Source organism: Tachypleus tridentatus, chromosome 3 (assembly GCF_004210375.1).
Source record: "Tachypleus tridentatus isolate NWPU-2018 chromosome 3, ASM421037v1, whole genome shotgun sequence".
NCBI classification, from domain to species: domain Eukaryota; kingdom Metazoa; phylum Arthropoda; class Merostomata; order Xiphosura; family Limulidae; genus Tachypleus; species Tachypleus tridentatus.
In genome coordinates this window covers 113,847,926-113,873,371 of record NC_134827.1, presented here as the reverse complement: position 1 = coordinate 113,873,371, position 25,446 = coordinate 113,847,926, and the positions used below count along the sequence as shown (strand labels likewise).

At 35.8% G+C, this 25,446-nt stretch overlaps 1 protein-coding gene across 3 annotated transcripts in view; it reads left to right on the top strand.

Moving 5' to 3' along the window:
• Positions 1-22,854, top strand: part of LOC143247809 (uncharacterized) — a 112,072-nt gene extending 89,218 nt beyond the window's left edge. For all 3 annotated transcript variants that reach the window (XM_076496309.1, XM_076496307.1, XM_076496310.1), the window contains exons 11-18: positions 2,967-3,067; positions 7,185-7,255; positions 8,997-9,104; positions 11,425-11,495; positions 11,747-11,867; positions 15,279-15,443; positions 15,604-15,697; positions 17,714-22,854. In XM_076496309.1, coding sequence (XP_076352424.1) covers positions 2,967-3,067; positions 7,185-7,255; positions 8,997-9,104; positions 11,425-11,495; positions 11,747-11,867; positions 15,279-15,443; positions 15,604-15,697; positions 17,714-21,645 — 4,663 coding nt within the window. In that variant the 3' untranslated portion in view covers positions 21,646-22,854. The remainder of the gene's footprint in view (positions 1-2,966; positions 3,068-7,184; positions 7,256-8,996; positions 9,105-11,424; positions 11,496-11,746; positions 11,868-15,278; positions 15,444-15,603; positions 15,698-17,713) is intronic.
• Positions 22,855-25,446: the final 2,592 nt, after the last annotated feature.

Below are 25,446 nucleotides of genomic sequence, written 5' to 3'. Positions count from 1 at the left end.
TAAGTTATTGTTGTTTGTTATTGCAGTTTGTTCAGTTACCAAAGTAAGTTTTTGTTGTTTGTTATTACAGTTCAGTTACCAAGGTAAGTTATTCTGTGTTACTACTGTTAGTTCAGTTACCAAAATACGTTATCATTGTGTGTTACTACAGCTAGTTCAGTCCCAAAATGAAGTTACTATTGTGTGTTATTACAATTAGTTCAGTTACCAAAGTAAGTTATTACAGTTAGTTCACTTACCAAAGTAAGTTATTGTTGTTTGTTATTACAGTTAGTTCAGTTACCAAGGTAAGTTATTATTGTTTGTTATTACAGTTAGTTCAGTTACCAAAGTAAGTTATTGTTATGTGTTATTACAGTTAGTTCAGTTACCAAGGTAAGTTATTATTGTTTGTTATTACAGTTAGTTCAGTTACCAAAGTAAGTTATTGTTATGTGTTATTACAGTTAGTTCAGTCACCAAAGTAAGTTATTGTTGTGTGTTATTACAGTTAGTTCAGTTACCAAGGTAAATTATTGTTGTTTGTTATTACAGTTAGTTTAGTTACCAAGGTAAGTTATTGTTGTTTGTTTTTGCAGTTTGTTCAGTTACCAAAGAAAGTTATTGTTGTTTCTTATTAGAGTTAGATCAGTTACCAAAGTAAGTTATTGTTGTTTGTTATTGCAGTTTGTTCAGTTACCAAAGTAAGTTATTGTTGTTTGTTGTTACAGTTAGTTTAGTTAACAAGGTAAGTTATTGTTGTTTGTTATTGCAGTTTGTTCAGTTACCAAGGTAAGGTTTTGTTGTTTTTTATTAGAGTTAGTTCAGTTACCAAGATAAGTTATTGTTGTTTGTTATTACAGTTAGTGCACTTACCAAAGTAAGTTATTACAGTTAGTTAACTTACCTAAGTAAGTTAATGTTGTTTGTTATTGCAGTTTGTTCAGTTACCAAGGTAAAGTTTTGTTGTTTGTTATTACAGTTAGTTCAGTTACCAAAGTAAGTTATTGTTGTGTGTTATTACAGTTAGTTCAGTTACCAAAGTAAGTTATTGTTGTTTGTTATTACTGTTAGTTCAATTACCAACGTTAACTATCGTTTCGTATTGTTCTGAGATAGAACAATTCCCTTTGTGTTTTTATATATAATAACTAAGTGTAGTTAGCTACTTATCAAATCAAAGACTAGTGAGTTAATTTATTATTTCTCTAAGTGTTTTTATTAAATTACTTGGTGCAAAAAATTGAAAGTCCAGGTAACATAAGGATAACAAATTAAGTTCTTCAATTCTTAATGTGTGATGTGTACTACGGACATTTTTACCACACATTGTTAGACCAAAGTCCATATATTACTTTCTCTGTTGAAATAAACTGTTCCTATTTCTGTTAAACAGAACTGTTCTTACTTCTGTTTAAATAAAACTGTTTGTGTTTCTCTATTAAAATAAACTGTTCCTATTTCTGTTAAACAGAACTGTTCTTACTTCTGTTTAAATAAAACTGTTTGTGTTTCTGTATTAAAATAAACTGTTCCTATTTCTGTTAAACAGAACTGTTCTTACTTCTGTTTAAATAAAACTGTTTGTGTTTCTCAATTAAAATAAACTGTTCCTATTTCTGTTAAACAGAACTGTTCTTACTTCTGTTTAAATAAAACTGTTTGTGCTTCTCTATTAAAATAAACTGTTCCTATTTCTGTTAAACAGAACTGTTCTTACTTCTGTTTAAATAAAACTGTTTGTGCTTCTCTATTAAAATAAACTGTTCCTATTTCTGTTAAACAGAACTGTTCTTACTTCTGTTTGAATAAAACTGTTTGTGTTTCTCTATTAAAATAAACTGTTCCTATTTCTGTTAAACAGAACTGTTCTTACTTCTGTTTAAATAAAACTGTTTGTGTTTCTCTATTAAAATAAACTTCCTATTTCTGTTAAACAGAACTGTTCTTACATCTGTTTAAATAAAACTGTTTGTGTTTCTCTATTAAAATAAACTGTTCCTATTTCTGTTAAACAGAACTGTTCTTAGTTCTGTTTGAATAAAACTGTTTGTGTTTCTCCATTAAAATAAACTGTTCCTATTTCTGTTAAACAGAACTGTTCTTACTTCTGTTTAAATAAAACTGTTTGTACTTCTCAATTAAAATAAACTGTTCCTATTTCTGTTAAACAGAACTGTTCTTACTTTGTCTGTTTAAATAAAACTGTTTGTGCTTCTCTATTAAAATAAACTGTTCCTATTTCTGTTAAACAGAACTGTTCTTACTTCTTCTGTTTAAATAAAACTGTTTGTGCTTGCTCTGTTAAAATAAACTGTTCCTATTTCTGTTAAACAGAACTGTTCTTACTTCTGTTTAAATAAAACTGTTTGTGTTTCTCTATTAAAATAAACTGTTCCTATTTCTGTTAAACAGAACTGTTCTTAGTTCTGTTTGAATAAAACTGTTTGTGTTTCTCCATTAAAATAAACTGTTCCTATTTCTGTTAAACAGAACTGTTCTTACTTCTGTTTAAATAAAACTGTTTGTACTTCTCAATTAAAATAAACTGTTCCTATTTCTGTTAAACAGAACTGTTCTTACTTTGTCTGTTTAAATAAAACTGTTTGTGCTTCTCTATTAAAATAAACTGTTCCTATTTCTGTTAAACAGAACTGTTCTTACTTCTTCTGTTTAAATAAAACTGTTTGTGCTTGCTCTGTTAAAATAAACTGTTCCTATTTCTGTTAAACAGAACTGTTCTTACTTCTGTTTAAATAAAACTGTTTGTGTTTCTCTATTAAAATAAACTGTTCCTATTTCTGTTAAACAGAACTGTTCTTACTTTGTCTGTTTAAATAAAACTGTTTGTGCTTCTCTATTAAAATAAACTGTTCCTATTTCTGTTAAACAGAACTGTTCTTACTTCTTCTGTTTAAATAAAACTGTTTGTGCTTGCTCTGTTAAAATAAACTGTTCCTATATTATACCGTCTGTATTGTTTCTAGTTACAAGTTAAGAGTGGAAGGAATGTTATTGAAAGAAGAGTTTGCAGCAAATATGAACTTCTTGGAACCTGCGATAGACATCATAAAGTTAGCAGCACAAGGTATGTGTTCTGTTTATGTGTTTCAACTATGGTGTAAGTGTTCTGACTGTGGTATAAAGTACAGAACAAATATGAACTTCTTGGAACCTGCGATAGACATCATAAAGTTAGCAGCACAAGGTATGTGTTCTGTTTATGTGTTTCAACTATGGTGTAAGTGTTCTGACTGTGGTATAAAGTACAGAACAAATATGAACTTCTTGGAACCTGCGATAGACATCATAAAGTTAGCAGCACAAGGTATGTGTTCTGTTTATGTGTTTCAACTATGGTGTAAGTGTTCTGACTGTGGTATAAAGTACAGAACAAATATGAACTTCTTGGAACCTGCGATAGACATCATAAAGTTAGCAGCACAAGGTATGTGTTCTGTTTATGTGTTTCAACTATGGTGTAAGTGTTCTGACTGTGGTATAAAGTACAGAACAAATATGAACTTCTTGGAACCTGCGATAGACATCATAAAGTTAGCAGCACAAGGTATGTGTTCTGATTATGTGTTTCAACTATGGTGTAAGTGTTCTGACTGTGGTATAAAGTACAGAACAAATATGAACTTCTTGGAACCTGCGATAGACATCATAAAGTTAGCAGCACAAGGTATGTGTTCTGTTTATGTGTTTCAACTATGGTGTAAGTGTTCTGACTGTGGTATAAAGTACAGAACAAATATGAACTTCTTGGAACCTGCGATAGACATCATAAAGTTAGCAGCACAAGGTATGTGTTCTGTTTATGTGTTTCAACTATGGTGTAAGTGTTCTGACTGTGGTATAAAGTACAGAACAAATATGAACTTCTTGGAACCTGCGATAGACATCATAAAGTTAGCAGCACAAGGTATGTGTTCTGTTTATGTGTTTCAACTATGGTGTAAGTGTTCTGACTGTGGTATAAAGTACAGAACAAATATGAACTTCTTGGAACCTGCGATAGACATCATAAAGTTAGCAGCACAAGGTATGTGTTCTGTTTATGTGTTTCAACTATGGTGTAAGTGTTCTGACTGTGGTATAAAGACATCATAAAGTTAGCAGCACAAGGTATGTGTTCTGTTTATGTGTTTCAACTATAGTGTAAGTGTTCTGACTGTGGTATAAAGACATCATAAAGTTAGCAGCACAAGGTATGTGTTCTGTTTATGTGTTTCAACTATGGTGTAAGTGTTCTGACTGTGGTATAAAGTACAGAACAAATATGAACTTCTTGGAACCTGCGATAGACATCATAAAGTTAGCAGCACAAGGTATGTGTTCTGTTTATGTGTTTCAACTATGGTGTAAGTGTTCTGACTGTGGTATAAAGACAGAACAAATCATAAAGTTAGCAGCACAAGGTATGTGTTCTGTTTATGTGTTTCAACTATGGTGTAAGTGTTCTGACTGTGGTATAAAGTACAGAACAAATATGAACTTCTTGGAACCTGCGATAGACATAATAAAGTTAGCAGCACAAGGTATGTGTTCTGTTTATGTGTTTCAACTATGGTGTAAGTGTTCTGACTGTGGTATAAAGTACAGAACAAATATGAACTTCTTGGAACCTGCGATAGACATAATAAAGTTAGCAGCACAAGGTATGTGTTCTGTTTATGTGTTTCAACTATGGTGTAAGTGTTCTGACTGTGGTATAAAGTACAGAACAAATATGAACTTCTTGGAACCTGCGATAGACATCATAAAGTTAGCAGCACAAGGTATGTGTTCTGATTATGTGTTTAAACTATAGTGTAAGTGTTCTGACTGTGGTATAAACAGAACAAATATGAACTTCTTGGAACCTGCGATAGAGTTAGCAGCACAAGGTATGTGTTCTGTTTATGTGTTTCAACTATGGTGTAAGTGTTCTGACTGTGGTATAAAGTACAGAACAAATATGAACTTCTTGGAACCTGCGATAGACATCATAAAGTTAGCAGCACAAGGTATGTGTTCTGTTTATGTGTTTCAACTATGGTGTAAGTGTTCTGACTGTGGTATAAAGTACAGAACAAATATGAACTTCTTGGAACCTGCGATAGACATCATAAAGTTAGCAGCACAAGGTATGTGTTCTGATTATGTGTTTCAACTATGGTGTAAGTGTTCTGACTGTGGTATAAAGTACAGAACAAATATGAACTTCTTGGATAATAGTTAGCAGCACAAGGTATGTGTTCTGTTTATGTGTTTCAACTATGGTGTAAGTGTTCTGACTGTGGTATAAAGTACAGAACAAATATGAACTTCTTGGAACCTGCGATAGACATCATAAAGTTAGCAGCACAAGGTATGTGTTCTGTTTATGTGTTTCAACTATGGTGTAAGTGTTCTGACTGTGGTATAAAGTACAGAACAAATATGAACTTCTTGGAACCTGCGATAGACATCATAAAGTTAGCAGCACAAGGTATGTGTTCTGATTATGTGTTTCAACTATGGTGTAAGTGTTCTGACTGTGGTATAAAGTACAGAACAAATATGAACTTCTTGGAACCTGCGATAGACATCATAAAGTTAGCAGCACAAGGTATGTGTTCTGTTTATGTGTTTCAACTATGGTGTAAGTGTTCTGACTGTGGTATAAAGTACAGAACAAATATGAACTTCTTGGAACCTGCGATAGACATCATAAAGTTAGCAGCACAAGGTATGTGTTCTGTTTATGTGTTTCAACTATGGTGTAAGTGTTCTGACTGTGGTATAAAGTACAGAACAAATATGAACTTCTTGGAACCTGCGATAGACATCATAAAGTTAGCAGCACAAGGTATGTGTTCTGTTTATGTGTTTCAACTATGGTGTAAGTGTTCTGACTGTGGTATAAAGTACAGAACAAATATGAACTTTCTGGAACCTGCGATAGACATAATAAAGTTAGCAGCACAAGGTATGTGTTCTGTTTATGTGTTTCAACTATGGTGTAAGTGTTCTGACTGTGGTATAAAGTACAGAACAAATATGAACTTCTTGGAACCTGCGATAGACATAATAAAGTTAGCAGCACAAGGTATGTGTTCTGTTTATGTGTTTCAACTATGGTGTAAGTGTTCTGACTGTGGTATAAAGTACAGAACAAATATGAACTTCTTGGAACCTGCGATAGACATCATAAAGTTAGCAGCACAAGGTATGTGTTCTGTTTATGTGTTTCAACTATAGTGTAAGTGTTCTGACTGTGGTATAAAGTACAGAACAAATATGAACTTCTTGGAACCTGCGATAGACATCATAAAGTTAGCAGCACAAGGTATGTGTTCTGTTTATGTGTTTAAACTATAGTGTAAGTGTTCTGACTGTGGTATAAAGACATAATAAAGTTAGCAGCACAAGGTATGTGTTCTGATTATGTGTTTCAACTATAGTGTAAGTGTTCTGACTGTGGTATAAAGTACAGAAGTGTTTTAACTATAGTTTAATGTACAGAAGTGTCTTAACTGTGGTATAAGGAACAGAAATGTCTTAACAATGGTATAAGATACAGAAATGTCTTAACTGTGGTATAAGATACAGAAGTGTCTTAACTATGGTATAAGATACAGAAATGTCTTAACTATGGTATTGGGTACAGTAGTGTCTTATGTATGGTATTAGGTACACAAGTGTCTTTAGTATGGTATAAGGTACAGAAGCGTTTTAACTATGGTTTAAGGTACCGAAATGTCTTAGCTATGGTATTAGGTACAGAAGTGTCTTAACTATGGTATAAGGTACAGACGTGTCTTAGCTATAGTTTAAGGTACAGAAGTGTCCTAGCTGTGGTATAAGATACAGAAGTGTCTTAACTATGGTATTAGGTACAGAAGTGTCTTAACTATGGTATAAGGTACAGACGTGTCTTAGCTATAGTTTAAGGTACAGAAGTGTCCCAGCTATGGTATAAGATACAGAAGTGTCTTAACTATGGTATAAGGTACAGAAGTGTCTTAGTTATAGTATAAGTTACAGAATTGTCTTATCTATGGTATAAGGTACAGAAGTGTCTTACCAAAAGTTTAAGGTACAGAAGTGTCCTAGCTATGGTATAAGGTACAGAAGTGTCTTAACTATGGTATGAGTTACTAACATATAAGATACCAGTGAATGACCGTAGGTCAGTGGTTTCAGTGCGGTACTGACCACTGTTGTTTTTTCTACAGAAATCAAGGAATGTCACTGTCTCCATGAAGTTTTGTATCTGGTGCTTGTCGCTGGCAACTTTCTGAACGCAGTAAGTTGGTGTTACTTGTTGTCATTACTTTCTAAAACGAACATTCTTTTTATGGATGTTTTGGTGCTGTAGCCCGCGGAAGTTCAAGTACATTTGACCTTTTTCTGTCTCCTAGTAGATGGTTTTTAAAAATTGTTAAATTAATTACAACATGGATAAGTGCAAGATTCCATGACCCCTATGTCCATGTACATAGGTATTGTGATATTCTTGTGAATAAACATATATTATATTCATTCGTTGTTGCAAAGGTCCGGCATATGGCGGGCAATTTTACGTTATCGACAACGAATTTACACAAAAACATTTCTATTAAATAAAATAAAGTAAAATAGCCCTCTAGTGGGCGAACAATGTACTAAGGTAGTTGTTTAAATATAGAAGTATTATTTCTGTTTGTCACGATGTGACACACCATCTGAAAGAAAGATGAATTCCGATGATGTGTTTATTTCCAGTTCTTAACGGCTAAAATCTACTGTGACGGCATAACGTATTTTCCGCCTAATAAGCCGAATTTCTAGCCCTAAATTTTGGACCTGATTTTTGGGGGTCGGCTTATTGGCCGATCACTCCTTTCGGAAATTTCTTCCTCTTAGGAAATGTTTTTCTGTTGAAAATTACCATTGGCGGTAATTTTGTCCAATCAGCAAAGCACGTTAAGTGAAACGTTGTTTCTGGAATTTCATTGGTTACCTAATTACAGTGAGTGGAGCCAATAACGAATGACATATTGATTCCATCTCTGTCTCAATACGACACGTTCTGCTTTACTACAGAACGCCAATGATTACACACAACATGCATGCTGACGCTGAAACGAGACTAAGAAATCATTTTGAAGAAACTTGTCACTTCTTAAAAATGGCTTCGGCTTATTGGGCGGTAATAAGCAAAAACCCTCATTTTCAGAGCTGAAAATTGGCATCGGCTTATTAACCGGAAAATACGGTAATTTAAAAGAAATTAACACATCCTGGGACAGGAAAAAAAATGTGTGTTTAATTTTAGCACTCGACTTTTGTTTGTTTGCTTGTTTTGAAAGTTCGCACCAAGCTGCACTAGGGCTATCTGTGCTAGCCGTCCCTAACTTAGCAGTGCAAGACTAGAGGGAAAGCAGATGGTCATCACCACCCACCACCAACTCTAAGGTGGGTGAGTGAGTGGGTTTGGCATTTTTATGTCGCAATCAACTCTTGGGCTACTCTTTTACTAACAAATAGTGGGATAACCGTTAGTTATAACGCCCTCACGATTGAAAGGACAAGCACGTTTGGTGCGACGGAGATTCGAACCCACGACTCTCAGATTATGAGTCGAACGCCTTAACTACCTGGCCATGCTGGACCCACTCCTTGAGATTATGAGTGCATTACAACAGTGAAGTCAAGACTTACTGTTCAATCATATCAGAATAGCTCAACAGATGGCGATGGATGTTTGTAACTAGTGCTTTCTTTCAAGCTACAGTTTCAAAATGGGGTTTTCTGGGATATTATGAAACAAAAAACAGTATCTCTTAGAAATTTAACAAATAAATTCCATTATTTTATAATATAACTACTTATTTTCAACTGTTACTGTTTTATAGCCTAGAGCAAGGATCGTAACAGTTTAGATTGAATCAGAAAGTAAGACAGAGAATGGTTTATTCACTGTGGTTCTACGTGTGATAAAACAGTTAAAATGGATTTATTATGTTTCCTTTATGAGTGACGAAGCAACTCTGTTTCTCTTCTAGGGTGGTTATGCTGGAAATGCAGCTGGGTTTAAAATGATGTCTCTACTGAAGCTAACAGACATTAGGGCTAATAAACCCGGAATGAACCTCATTCACTACGTGGCGCTGGTAAGGAAGCAGTACAACCTATACATTATTTGTCATTCTTTGATTTAAGAAGATTTAAACTCACATCCGTGTTAAGATCCATGTTAACATCCAAGAACTACAACTGTTATAAAAGTGTGTTTACAGCGTGGAGAAAACATGTTACATTTCTCTCCATGAAATCTTATATTTAACTTGCTTTGGTGTATTATGTCCTACATATAACTTTCTTCTATGTACTCTATAGTATACTTAACTCTGTTTTGTGTACTCTATCCTATATATAACTTTCTTCTATATTCTCTATACTATATATAACTTTCTTCTATATTCTCTATACTATATATAACTTTCTTCTATATTCTCTATACTATATATAACTTTCTTCTACATTCTCTATACTATATGTAACTTTCTTCTACATTCTTTATACTATATATAACTTTCTTCTATATTCTCTATACTATATATAACTTCTACATTCTCTATACTATATATAACTTTCTTCTGTATACTCTATACTATATATAACTTTCTTCTGTATACTCTATACTATATATAACTTTCTTCTACATTCTTTATACTATATATAACTTTCTTCTACATTCTTTATACTATATATAACTTTCTTCTGTATACTCTATACTATATATAACTTTCTTCTATATTCTCTATACTATATATAACTTTCTTCTACATTCTCTATACTATATATAACTTTCTTCTACATTCTATACTATATATAACTTTCTTCTGTATACTCTATACTATATATAACTTTCTTCTGTATACTCTATACTATATATAACTTTCTTCTATATTCTCTATACTATATATAACTTTCTTCTACATTCTCTATACTATATATAACTTTCTTCTGTATACTCTATACTATGTATAACTTTCTTCTATATTCTCTATACTATATATAACTTTCTTCTATATTCTCTATACTATATATAACTTTCTTCTACATTCTCTATACTATATATAACTTTCTTCTGTATACTCTATACTATGTATAACTTTCTTCTTCTATATTCTCTATACTATATATAACTTTCTTCTATATTCTCTATACTATATATAACTTTCTTCTATATTCTCTATACTATATATAACTTTCTTCTGTATACTCTACCCTATATTAAACTCTCTTCTGTATACTCTATACTATATATAACTTTCTTCTATATTCTCTATACTATATATAACTTTCTTCTATATTCTCTATACTATATTAAACTCTCTTCTGTATACTCTATACTATATATAACTTTCTTCTATATTCTCTATACTATATATAACTTTCTTCTATATTCTCTATACTATATATAACTTTCTTCTGTATTCTCTATACTATATATAACTTTCTTCTATATTCTCTATACTATATATAACTTTCTTCTATATTCTCTATACTATATATAACTTTCTTCTATATTCTCTATACTATATATAACTTTCTTCTACATTCTCTATACTATATATAACTTTTTTCTTCTGTATACTCAACCCTATATTTAACTCTGTTCTGTGTACTCTATCCTCTATTTAACATGTTCTATGTACTCTATCCTCTATTTAACATGTTCTATGTACTCTATTCTATATTTAACTCTGTTCTATGCACTCTATCCTATACTTAACTATGTTCTATGTACTCTATCCTCTATTTAACTCTGTTCTATGTACTCTGTCCTATATTTAACTCTTTTCTATATACTCTAGCCTATATATAATTCTGTTCTATATATTCTATCTTATATATAATTTTCTTCTATATACTTTATCCTATATTTAACTCTGTTCTGTGTTCTCTACCCCACATTTAACTGTCTTATATATATACTCTATCTTATATATAACTTTCTTCTATATACTGTATCCTATATTTAACTCTCTTCTTTGTACTCTGTCCTATATTTAACTGTTCTATGTACTCTGTTCTATGCACTCTATCCTATGTATAACTTTCTTCTATATACTGTATCTATATTTTGACTCTGTTTTATATACTCTAGCCTATATTTAACTCGTTTCTATGTACTCTATCTTATATATAACTTTCTTCTATGTACTCTATCTTATATTTAACTCGTTTCTATGTACTCCATCCTATAATAAACTCTCTTCTATGTACTCTATCCTATATATAACTTTTTCTATGCACTCTGTCCTATATTAAACTCTTTTTTTATGTACTCTAACTATTCCAGACAGTTGTTCTACTATTCCTGTTTATTTTTATAGTACTTGTGATAACATGTTTCATATTTGATGTGTAATTCATTCAGAGGGTTGATAGTTGTAATGTTTTTGTGTTTCTATTTTGTTTTAGGAGGCAGAGAAGAAAAATCCTGATTTACTAAAGTTTAGTGACAAAATGCCAACTTTAGAAGAAGCCATGAAGTAGGTTACTGTGACAGTGATATAAACAACAAGAGAAGTTCATAAAACATATTTTCTTATCTAATTATCTATTGTTTTTTTTACCTACTTCTTACCTATGTATATAGATATATATATATGTATGTCGTATGTGTTTTTCCAGTGTAGTGTTTGTACCCAGTTGTTGTGTTACCTGTGTAATTGACAGTTAATACTATTAAATAACATGATACGTTTTCTAAGGTCCATTTTTATCATAATTTTCCTTATAGACTATCCATTGATAATCTAAAAACGGAGGTCAACATCCTGAGAGACAAAGTGACCAAGGTTTCTAAACAGGTCATGAATGCTGACGTTCAAATAAGAGAACAAATGGAAGATTTCTTAAAGGTCAGAGTTTGTTTCAGTATCTCATATGTCGCTGGTCGATATTAAAATGTTCTGTGTATTATGTCCTACTGTTGGACACTGTTTATGTGTTAGAACTATGAAACCATTAAAACGTTCTGTGTATTATGTCCTACTGTTGGACACTGTTTATGTGTTAGAACTATGTAACCATTAAAACGTTCTGTGTATTATGTCCTACTGTTGGACACTGTTCATGTGTTAGAACTATGAAACCATTAAAACGTTCTGTGTATTATGTCCTACTGTTGGACACTGTTCATGTGTTAGAACTATGAAACCATTAAAACGTTCTGTGTATTATGTCCTACTGTTGGACACTGTTTATGTGTTAGAACTATGAAACCATTAAAACGTTCTGTGTATTATGTCCTACTGTTGGACACTGTTTATGTGTTAGAACTATGTAACCATTAAAACGTTCTGTGTATTATGTCCTACTGTTGGACACTGTTCATGTGTTAGAACTATGTAACCATTAAAACGTTCTGTGTATTATGTCCTACTGTTGGACACTGTTTATGTGATAGAACAATGAAACCATTAAAACGTTCTGTGTATTATGTCTTACTGTTGGACACTGTTCATTTGTTAGAACTATGAAACCATTAAAACGTTATGTGTATTATGTCTTACTGTTGGACACTGTTCATGTGTTAGAACTATGAATCCATTAAAACGTTCTGTGTATTATTATGTCTTACTGTTGGACACTGTTCATGTGTTAGAACTATGAAACCATTAAAACGTTTTGTGTATTATGTCTTACTGTTGGACACTGTTCATGTGTTAGAACTGTGAAACCATTTAAACGTTCTGTGTGTTATGTCCTACTGTTGAACACTGTTCATGTGTTAGAACTATGAAACCATTAAAACGTTCTGTGTATTATATCTTACTGTTGGACGCTGTTCATGTGTTAGAAATATGAAACCATTAAAACGTTCTGTGTATTATGTCCTACTGTTGGACACTGTTCATGTGTTAGAACTATGAAACCATTAAAACGTTCTGTGTATTATGTCTTACTGTTGGACACTGTTCATGTGTTAGAACTATGAATCCATTAAAACGTTCTATGTGTTATGTCCTACTGTTGGACACTGTTCATGTGTTAGAACTATGAAACCATTAAAACGTTCTGTGTATTATGTCTTACTGTTGGACACTGTTCATGTGTTAGAACTATGAAACCATTAAAACGTTCTGTGTGTTATGGCCTACTGATGGACGCTGTTCATGTGTTAGAACTGTGAAACCATTAAAACGTTATGTGTATTATGTCTTACTGTTGGACACTGTTCATGTGTTAGAACTATGAAACCATTAAAACGTTCTGTGTGTTATGTCTTACCGTTGGACACTGTTCATGTGTTAGAACTATGAAACCATAAAAACGTTCTATGTGTTATGTCCTACTGTTGGACACTGTTCATGTGTTAGAACTATGAAACCATTAAAACGTTCTGTGTATTATGTCTTACTGTTAGACACTGTTCATGTGTTAGAACTATGAAACCATTAAAACGTTCTGTGTGTTATGGCCTACTGATGGACACTGTTCATGTGTTAGAACTGTGAAACCATTAAAACGTTATGTGTATTATGTCTTACTGTTGGACACTGTTCATGTGTTAGAACTATGAAACCATTAAAACGTTCTGTGTGTTATGTCTTACCGTTGGACACTGTTCATGTGTTAGAACTATGAATCCATTAAAACGTTCTATGTGTTATGTCCTACTGTTGGACACTGTTCATGTGTTAGAACTATGAAACCATTAAAACGTTCTGTGTATTATGTCTTACTGTTGGACACTGTTCATGTGTTAGAACTATGAAACCATTAAAACGTTCTGTGTGTTATGGCCTACTGATGGACACTGTTCATGTGTTAGAACTGTGAAACCATTAAAACGTTTTGTGTGTTATGTCCTAATGTTGGAGACTGTTCATGTGTTAGAACTATGAAACTATTTTACGTGACTAATATTGTATTGATGGATATATTTGCATACCTTTCTTATTACCGTAGTTTTTCTGTAAACTGTATAGTTTCGTTAACATTTATTTTGTAAACGATAATACCAGGATTCGACACCAGATATTCTGATAGTGCAAACTCTACAGTTCTTTGATTACAGAGGGCGCTTTTCATTCAGTCACTCGTAAAAATGCATCTCAAGACGGCTGGTGTAGGTGCTAAAACTTTTATTAAAATAAAGTAGAGAACAAGTTTTGACCTTCTAACGTTGTCCTCTGCTTTATTTTAATAAAAGTTTTAATACCCATACCAGCCGTCTTGAAATACATTTTTACTTCAAGTGAGTTTCTTGTCATCACGAATTACAGTCACTCGTAAATCGATCGCAATGAGTTAGAGGGCGTAGAATGATTCGAAATAAAACAGTAAAATAAATAATATGAGTGACATAAATTTGTTTTTCTAAAGAAGTGTATAAATTAATACGGTATACCATATGATCGCTTACAATAATAGACGTTTAAGGGTTATTAATAAACACGTTAAACATATGGACTGATATCTGACTTATAACAACTGTCGTAATAGAATTAGTTAGCAGGTTAGCTTGAAGGTTTAAAACGCAAAAATTGTAGTTCTGACGCCAGATAATTCATTGTGTCATTGTTTTTAGTAAAACGTACACAATGTTTATCTGCGCTCTATCCACTACATGGAACTGAACCCCGAACACACATAATTATGTACCATAACGCTCAGGAACCAAACAAGCCGGGCTGAATGGAATCGTTGTCAGAAATTTAAAAAAACAATAATATCGAATTAAGTAAGCTAAATCTATTCTAAAACTCGGCCAAGATCCCACTAGTAACTGAATAGCTAAGCCTTTCTATAAATGAACGTTCCAACTTCTCTTGATCTTAAATAGTTTGAATTTCACGAAAAGCTACACGAGCGTCACCTACGTTAGTGTTCCCTAATATATCAGCGAACAACAGGGAAGACAGTCTGTCACCATCGACAGCTTTTGAGCTACTTTTATACTTAAGAAAAGTTGGACTGACTATCACATTATAATGTATCTGCGTCTCAAAGGACGAGCATGTATGATTGGACAAGGGGATTAGAATTCCCGACCCGAGTCGAGCGCCCTGATCCTATCTCTAACCATGCTAAGCTGTACTTAAAGAGCTGTATGTTTTTTATTAGTTTCGGAACCAAAATTATTGGAAGAAAAACTCATGTATTATTGCTACACTTCTCTTGAAGTTCACTAGTAATTCAACTCTTGTATTGGTTTTAATTCGACTTATCGTCGAATTAAATATAACATTGTAGATGTCTTCGGAAATCACAAAACTAAAAGCCCGACGTTTACTTTAATAAGTATCAATTGGTTTCGGTTGCAGGTTGCAGAAGAGGATGTTGTCGATGTTGCAAAAGATATAGAAGCTCTCGAAGAAGTCCGCGTGGATCTAGCAGAGTTTCTATGCGAAGATAAAGCAACTTTTAAGCTAGAAGAATGTTTCAAAGTTTTCCAGAATTTTTGTCATAAATTCAAAACAGCGATTGAGGTAAGTAAGTCATTAATTATATACGAGTAAGTATATAATTCAACAAGAAATAAGATTGAAGGGAAATATATAAGACAATGTCTATCACAAACCGTACAATTGTTGCTGTAGTAATGTTATGTTCAGTTTGATTACCAAACCTAATTTGTATTCTGTACAGGAGAATGAACGTCGTCACCAGCAGGAGAAAAAAGCAGAAGCCAGACGTAGACAAAGGGAGGAACAGTTGGCATTGAAGAGGCGAAGTTCTGGAGGTAAGACACACACCAGTTTGAACTTCTGTAACGAACTATAAAACTACCACAATCGGTCTTAGAGAGGCGAAGCTCTGGAGGTAAGACACACACCAGTTTGAATTTCTGTAACGAACTATAAAACTACCACAATCGGTCTTAGAGAGGTGAAGTTCTGGAGGTAAGATACACACCGCTTTGAACTTCTGTAATGAACTATAAAACTACCACAATCGGTCTTAGAGAGGCGAAGTTCTGGAGGTAAGACACACACCAGTTTGAATTTCTGTAACGAACTATAAAACTACCACAATCGGTCTTAGAGAGGTGAAGTTCTGGAGGTAAGATACACACCGCTTTGAACTTCTGTAATGAACTATAAAACTACCACAATCGGTCTTAGAGAGGCGAAGTTCTGGAGGTAAGACACACACCAGTTTGAATTTCTGTAAAGAACTATAAAACTACCACAATCGGTCTTAGAGAGGTGAAGTTCTGGAGGTAAGATACACACCGCTTTGAACTTCTGTAATGAGCTATAAAACTACCACAATCGGTCTTAGTGAAGCGAAGTTCTGGAGGTAAGACACACACCAGTTTGAATTTCTGTAACGAACTATAAAACTACCACAATCGGTCTTAGAGAGGTGAAGTTCTGGAGGTAAGATACACACCAGTTTGAATTTCTATAACGAGACGTAAAACTTCCATAATCGGTCTTAGAGAGGTGAAATTCTAGAGGTAAGACACACACCAGTTTGAACTTCTATAATGAGCTATAAAACTACCACAATCAGTGTTAGAGAGGTGAAGTTCTAGAGGTAAGACACACACCAGTTTGAACTTCTATAACGAACTATAAAACTCCCACAATCGGTCTTAGAGAGGTGAAGTTCTAGAGGTAAGACGCGCATTAATTTGAACTTCTATAACGAACTATAAAACTACCACAATCGGTCTTAGAGAGGTGAAGTTCTAGAGGTAAGACACACACCAGTTTGAACTTCTGTAACGAACTATAAAACTACCACAATCGGTCTCAGAGAGGTGAAGTTCTGGAGGTAAGACACACACCAGTTTGAATTTCTATAACGAGATATAAAACTACCACAATCGGTCTTAGAGAGGTGAAGTTCTAGAGGTAAGACACACACCAGTTTGAATTTTTATAACGAACTATAAAACTACCACAATCAGTGTTAGAGAGGTGAAGTTCTAGAGGTAAAATACACATCAGTTTGAATTTCTATAACGAACTATAAAACTGCCACAATCGGTCTTAGAGAGGTGAAGTTCTAGAGGTAAGATACACATCGGTTTTAATTTCTATAATGAACTATAAAACTACCACAATCGGTCTTAGAGAGGTGAAGTTCTAGAGGTAAGATACACATCGGTTTTAATTTCTATAATGAACTATAAAACTACCACAATCAGTGTTAGAGAGGTGAAGTTCTAGAGGTAAGATACACATCGGTTTTAATTTCTATAACGAACTATAAAACTACCACAATCGGTCTTAGAGAGGTGAAGTTCTAGAGGTAAGACACACCAGTTTGAACTTCTATAATGAGCTATAAAACTACCACAATCGGTCTTAGAGAGGTGAAGTTCTAGAGGTAAGATACACATCAGTTTGAATTTCTATAACGAACTATAAAACTACCACAATCGGTCTTAGAGAGGTGAAGTTCTAGAGGTAAGACACGCATCAATTTGAACTTCTGTAACGAACTATAAAATTACCAAAATCGATATATTTGGTTTGTTAACATATTTTTAAGTAGGAATGCATTGTAACAATACCTGCTGTTACCACACTTTAAGACGTGTAACAATGCCTGCTGTTACCACACTTTAAGACGTGTAACAATGCCTGCTGTTACCACACTTTAAGACGTGTAACAATGCCTGCTGTTACCACACTTTAAGACGTGTAACAATACCTGCTGTTACCACACTTTACGACGTGTAATAATACGTTTGATATGTTATCAGTGTTTTTTTTAATTAGTGTTATTCCTTGTCGTTCTACAGCGTCTGATTTGCGCCCTAGTTCAATGTCTGGAAGTGAGAGTGACAATCATATAATGGACACACTGCTTGGTGACATCCGGAATGGATTTTCTCAAAACCGTCTTGGTGACAATAAGTTCAAAGTTCAAAAAGTAAAAAAGGCGACTTTGGACCATTCGTCAGATCTCAATCGACTCAACAGTCTAAACAGCAGTCTGCCATCAGAAGAAGAGTACATGAGTTCTCCAAGAGTGGTTCGACGACGTATTGGTTCAATTACATCAATAACCAATGGTCAAGATAACATAGACACTGGAGAATTATCTGACGTTACCCCTACTGGCAGTCTTCGGAGGAGAAGAAGTCGCCTTTCTTCAGAAGATCAAGACGTGGAACTCATAGATTACTTAAAACATACTTCTGAGTTAGAGGCCAAAGATCGTAAGTCTTTGGGAAGCATAGATGGTGGATCTTTGGACAGATCTCTGCTCCGGCGATCTGGAAGACGAAGACGCCAGGATTTGTTGGCTGTTGAGCTGAACGAAAGAGAACGGCCAGCCTCACCAATTTCTCCAACTATGGAAAGAGTCATGACTATACAAGAGAATAATACAGAAGTGAAACCAAAGCAATGGAGAAGAAAAATTGAAGACTGGTTACAAGAAAATGAAAGAGAGGAAGAAAAGGAGAAGAAGTTAAAAGATCGGATGCTTCTGGAACGACGAAGACGCCAAGAATTAGAACAGAGGGAGTCTGATGTAGGTTTTTATGGTCAAGAAAAGGTTGATGAAGACAATCGATCTTCTAACCTAGGAACTCTTCACGAGGCCAAGACTGATTCTGAAATGTACACCAAAAAACTTAAAAATGCAATGCCCAGTACAGATATAGAAAAGGTTATGGAAACTGTGGAAAGTGCTCAAGTGAAAGACAAGTCTAGATGGAGAAAGAGCACATTAAATGTGGCCAATAGTTTCGAGTCAGTAGATGACGATCGTAGAAAATATCGTAGTCGACGGTCTACAAATTCGTTGGATGGTTCAAAGAGCAGTTTGGGTAAAGAAAGCAGTAAGGAAACATTAACGCTGTACGTCAGAAGACCATCAGCTGATTCGGAATTAGGTAAAGATGTTGTCTCCCCAACCCAGACCAGTGTGGAATCCAAAGTACAACAAAACATTTCATCTGGAATGACCAGGAATAACAACAACACATCAGCTAGCATTGTGGAGAGAGAAGATAATAGAACTGTAACATCAAGATCAAGGCAAAGCCCGAGAGAAACCTTACCTGAAGAAGTAATCAACAACAAAAGTTCTATAGAAAACCCCTTGAACCATCCAACTTCAGAGAAAACTATTACTAAAGAGACATTACCCTTACCTATAGAAACTCCAGACCTTATTTCAAGTGAGCGAGTTGCTGAATCTGTACAAGAACTTACGTCACCAAATCATGTAGATGGAGACTTTAGTAACGAGATAAGCCTTGCGACACCTATTGATTCTGTCTCAAACATTGCACCGCCGAGAAGAAATAGGCTTTACACGAGCATGAGAGAATCTGTTCCTAAATCCAGACCATCTAAAGTTGTGGAATCAACAGAAGATGATTTAGCAACAGTTTATAAGCCAAGAGGTCAACATAAGGGTGACGATGTCAAAAAATCAGATGTTGATATAAGTCTAGATAAGCCTGAGAAGGATTCACATAAGCCCAAGCAATTTTCAAATACAAACCCTGGTGGATCATTCGAGAACAAAGACTCAGTGACACAAGAAGAGGTCGACATGGAAGGTGAAGGGAATTTTGATCGTTTTTCTCTGATAAGGAAAACTACGAGAAGAAGTCGTCCAAACCAGAAGAACCTTGGAAATGGAAAAGCTAAACAATCTAAAGATGATTATGAACAGGATAAGACAGTAAAAACTGACCAACAATCAGTTGAAGTACGCGACAATGACCAAGAGTTTATTGAAGGTGCATTGAAAGATATTAGTTTGGCAAGTCAAGAAATCCAACAACTGAATTATTTTACCAATCCTAGACCTAAACAGGACAACCTGGAGGTACAGGATATCAAATCACGAGAGAACAAAACTCAAAAAGATGAACAGGATCCTTCAGATGGTAAAAAGAAGTCCACGTCTCTTCGTGCTAGGTTAGCCAAACGTTGGAGTTCCCTGACCGAAAACTTTAAGAAGACCTCTGAAGCAATAGGAAAGCAAACTCAAACTGGAGAGATATCTCCAGAACCTTCCTATAATGTCAGTAGAGCCAGTAATGGGTGTACTACAGAGAAACCAGATGAAACTGTATGCCTTTCGAATGTTGAAGTGGTCCAAAGCTCTTCAGTAAACCAAGATTCACGAGCAGTTCCACTAACAAATGATGGTAAAAGTACAGAAATTCTTCAAGAAGACAAGCATCAGAAGGGCACTTACTCTCGTCCTAGTCCAGTACAGATTCAAACTCCTGTCACTGAATCAACAAACAGGCTGTTGCAGGTAAGAAACTCATTGTCTGACCCAAAATGCCTAGATACACAAAGCAGTCCTACCGAACGGACACAAGTAAACGAGGACCCTTTTCATACAAGAAGAGGTCATACACCACTTAGTTCATCACCAATGTTTAAGAGGAAGATTACAGAAGAACACGAACACGATGAAGGATTTGAAGAAACACAGTCTCTTGTAAGTGAGACATTATCTCAAGGTGCATCTTCTGCAGGAGCTTACGACACGGACTTAGTGGATTCACCAAGAAGTCTGAGACAAACTGTACCTAACAGCTTGTTGGAGGAACCAGAGAACAGCTTTGACAAGTGTGACACTCTACCAAAAATCACAGTTCCCAAAATATCCCTGCCTGAAAAATCTAAAAATGTGGAAAAAATAAAACCCCAGATGAACCATTCAGGAGGACGAATGGAGGCTGTTAAAACACCTGTCAACACTTTCGAACGATCAAGTAACAGCCAACTAACGGCAAGAAGCAGCTTGGGCAAACAAGGCACTCAACCTTTTTCTAGAAGTTCGACCCGGAGTGCTGCAGGCAGGATTCAGAGAACGGAAAGTCATTCTTCGACTACATCTGACACCAAGAGAACCTCTCGAGGTCCACAGTCTAGCTCTAAAACCAGTTCAAGAACTAGCCTAGGAAGTTCCAAAAGTAGCTTAACAGGAGAATCGGTGTTGCCAAAACCGAGAACAAGAACTCGGGAAGGAAGCCAAAGAAAAGAGGAATCCATAGTTACAAAAGACAGAGTGGGGGGTTATTCAAAGAACATGAGAAACATCACCCAGAATGTGGCTAAGGCAAGAGGTGTGTCGGACAGTTACAATGTGTCTTCGTCAACACGTCCAAACACAGAAAGTAAGAAGGTCCTGAATGTCCCGTCAAGAGATTTAAAGTCATCCCAAAGAGCCATATCTAGTTCTTCAGTAAATAGGTCACTTTCTCCCAGTTCTCGGTCCAGCGAACAATCCTTATCTCGAAGATCCAGCGAAAGATCGTTAACCTTATCCAAATCTAGTGAGTTGTCAGTGGCCACTGTCAAGGCTGCTACTCAGGTAAGCACTCCAAACCAACAGCTTCCCAGCAATCCATCTAGAGCTGTGAGAAAGGAAGTGTCTTCTGTCCCTGGAAGACTAAGAGAAAGAAATGGTCAGTCAAATCAAAGTGATTCAGTTGTGAAACGAACCTCTTCCATTACCAGAAACGGTGCAGTGTCAGGAAAGCAACCAGTAGCTGGAACTGCCCGAAGAGATACGTCACAACCCAAGAGGTTTGGCTTTATGAAAGCCACATCAGCTTCATCTGCGAAAGGAAAGTCAGGCCTTGGAGAGAAATCGGAACCACAAGTTCAACGAGTGCGGGTCACGGCGTCACAGATAAGTCCATCCAGGACAAGGATGGTGTCAGCTACCAATAAGAGACAAACTAAGTAAGTGACCACGAGTACAAAACAATCCTGTAACAAACCAAACGTGTTTCGAAATGAGAACCACGTTCAACTAGTGGCAAAACGATAAAAACGAGAGCTTACAATAGAACTAACGACGTTGAACTGTCTGAAACCGACAAAGAATGACTGTGTCACTATTGACGTCAAAGCGTTGCTCTGTCCAGTTTTTAACTGTTACAGTCTACCTCTGTCCACTTTGACCTGTCCATCTCACGTGGGCGTTCTTTTGAACTAAACATTATTTTTAACACGTTTTGATTTTCACAAGAAACTGAATATGTGTTCAAAGACCTTTAATTTCGCGAGATTTTAGGGCTACTGACCTGTGCTAAATCCAGAACGTCTGTCTGGAGGTATATTACTCTTAGAGAAAAGAGGATAATTATTGTCTTTTGGGGTCTTAATACTTTCTGGTGCTATTGTTGTTGACTAAATAACATATCTGGAAATTATATGACAATTTCAAAAAGGTTTCTTTGTAAGATTATTTGAAATTATTAGGTTTTTATAAAGAATACCAAAAAGCTTTTTTATAAATAATAAATACGGCTTAAAATATATGTCATTAAAATGAAGGGTCAATGTTTAGGTTAATTTGCTACTAATATTTGTTGCCACTATCTTTGTAGAACATATGACTGTTTCCAAACGTTTCGTTAAGTAACGAAGAGTATATTAGAAAGATTCTTAATGACGTCATGGAAAACGGGTATGGCGCCCTCTTGTTTTCAGAAATTAAAAGTTACAATGGAAACTAAAGTTACTTATGAAACAATAAAACATTTGCTTTAATACTTTTGTATATTACTTTATTCATTCTAATTATCTGTAAGAAAGTTTTACAAACTGCGGATAATGTTTTTGAAAACAGCCAAAAAGTGATAAATTACGAATATCGTCTGAAGCGCCACCCAGCGTGAGAATGAAACGTGATTCACTGTCAAGCAGAAGGGTTTTTGCCTCGAACTTTATCGCTATTTCTAAGTGTAACATTAGAAGTATCGATATTTGGAACCTTTCGTTCCAACGTGCCATTTCTACTGACGATCAGTTTACCAATCATATTGAACTTTTACAACTTGGGTCTTAACCCTAAGGACTCGAACGTCCAAGAATAATGTATCGAAAACGTTGAGAAACAGACTAGATGTGGTTACGATTTGTTTAAAAAATTAATATTTTGTTAATCCAACAGTTACACTAAATAAAATGGCTACAATATTTGTATTAATGCTTTTGTTATTGTTGTGTACTAGTAGAATTGCACCGTGTATTAAATGTGCACCTTGTCTGAATATATTTGTGTTTTAATTAAAACTATTATAAACCTTAGAAGTTTGTGCTCTGTAACAATTTCGAAGTGACTTATAATTATTCTTACAAAGAATATCCAAGCATTTTGTTTTTAAGCTTTGCTTTGAAGCAAACGCAAACGAACTTGGAAAGGGTTTAGTTTAGAGAGAGAGAGAAGTCTGAGGAATTCTCTCCCCTACAGGGGTGATCAGGAACGTTGTGGTTTAGTTTAGAGAGAGAGAAGTCTGAGGAATTCTCTCCCCAACAGGGGTGGTCAGGAACGTTGTGGTTTAGTTTAGAGAGAGAGAGAAGTCTGAGGAATTCTCTCCCCTACAGGGGTGATCAGGAACGTTGTGGTTTAGTTTAGAGAGAGAGAAGTCTGAGGAATTCTCTCCCCAACAGGGGTGATCAGGAACGTTGTGGTTTAGTTTAGAGAGAGAGAAGTCTGAGGAATTCTCTCCCAACAGGGTGATCAGGAACGTTGTGGTTTAGTTTAGAGAGAGAGAAGTCTGAGGAATTCTCTCCCAACAGGGTGATCAGGAACGTTGTGGTTTAGTTTAGAGAGAGAGAAGTCTGAGAATTCTCTCCCAACAGGGTGATCAGGAACGTTGTGGTTTAGTTTAGAGAGAGAGAAGTCTGAGGAATTCTCTCCCCAACAGGGGTGGTCAGGAACGTTGTGGTTTAGTTTAGAGAGAGAGAGTCTGAGGAATTCTCTCCAACAGGGTGATCAGGAACGTTGTGGTTTAGTTTAGAGAGAGAGAAGTCTGAGGAATTCTCTCCCCAACAGGGGTGATCAGGAACGTTGTGGTTTAGTTTAGAGAGAGAGAAGTCTGAGGAATTCTCTCCCCAACAGGGGTGGTCAGGAACGTTGTGGTTTAGTTTAGAGAGAGAGAAGTCTGAGGAATTCTCTCCCCAACAGGGGTGTTCAGGAACGTTGTGGTTTAGTTTAGAGAGAGTGAAGTCTGAGGAATTCTCTCCAACAGGGTGTTCAGGAACGTTGTGGTTTAGTTTAGAGAGAGAGAAGTCTGAGGAATTCTCTCCCCAACAGGGGTGGTCAGGAACGTTGTGGTTTAGTTTAGAGAGAGAGAGAAGTCTGAGGAATTCTCTCCCCTACAGGGGTGATCAGGAACGTTGTGGTTTAGTTTAGAGAGAGAGAAGTCTGAGGAATTCTCTCCCCAACAGGGGTGGTCAGGAACGTTGTGGTTTAGTTTAGAGAGAGAGAGAAGTCTGAGGAATTCTCTCCCCTACAGGGGTGGTCAGGAACGTTGTGGTTTAGTTTAGAGAGAGAAGTCTGAGGAATTCTCTCCCAACAGGGTGGTCAGGAACGTTGTGGTTTAGTTTAGAGAGAGAGAAGTCTGAGGAATTCTCTCCCCAGGGGTGATCAGAACGTTGTGGTTTAGTTTAGAGAGAGAGAAGTCTGAGGAATTCTCTCCCCAACAGGGGTGGTCAGGAACGTTGTGGTTTAGTTTAGAGAGAGTGAAGTCTGAGGAATTCTCTCCCCAACAGGGGTGTTCAGGAACGTTGTGGTTTAGTTTAGAGAGAGAGAAGTCTGAGGAATTCTCTCCCCAACAGGGGTGATCAGGAACGTTGTGGTTTAGTTTAGAGAGAGAGAGTCTGAGGAATTCTCTCCCCAACAGGGGTGGTCAGGAACGTTGTGGTTTAGTTTAGAGAGAGAGAAGTCTGAGGAATTCTCTCCCCAACAGGGGTGGTCAGGAACGTTGTGGTTTAGTTTAGAGAGAGTGAAGTCTGAGGAATTCTCTCCCCAACAGGGGTGTTCAGGAACGTTGTGGTTTAGTTTAGAGAGAGAGAAGTCTGAGGAATTCTCTCCCCAACAGGGGTGATCAGGAACGTTGTGGTTTAGTTTAGAGAGAGAGAAGTCTGAGGAATTCTCTCCCCAACAGGGGTGGTCAGGAACGTTGTGGTTTAGTTTAGAGAGAGAGAAGTCTGAGGAATTCTCTCCCCAACAGGGGTGGTCAGGAACGTTGTGGTTTAGTTTAGAGAGAGAGAGAAGTCTGAGGAATTCTCTACCCAACAGGGGTGGTCAGGAACGTTGTGGTTTCTTTTCATCCCTTCACGTGAAAGATTATTGAACTTTGCTTGGGAATTTACCCGTATTTTACTTTGACTTGTTTAAGGTGATGAAGTGCAGTGGGGCATTATAAAAATGACATGTGAGAAATGGGAAGCGACACAAGAGAGGTGAGCCAGGCCAGAGCCCTCAGTTTGATAAGACGATTAGATATCAACTTGAAACGGATCGATCCAGGGCTAAGCAAAAATATTGTTGTCTTGGTTGTGATCTAAAGATCCAATGCCTGAGATTTGGATGTGAGGGTAAACGGGACTACCCCGAGAAAACCCACTTTCACGGGACAGGTGCTGAAAATTTTACCAGTCCTGTGCCTGATCTGAAAGAAAATACATATAAATTTAAGCCTATATTCACCTTATTTGTGATTGTGTTTCTTTGTTGAAATACGTTACATGGTGA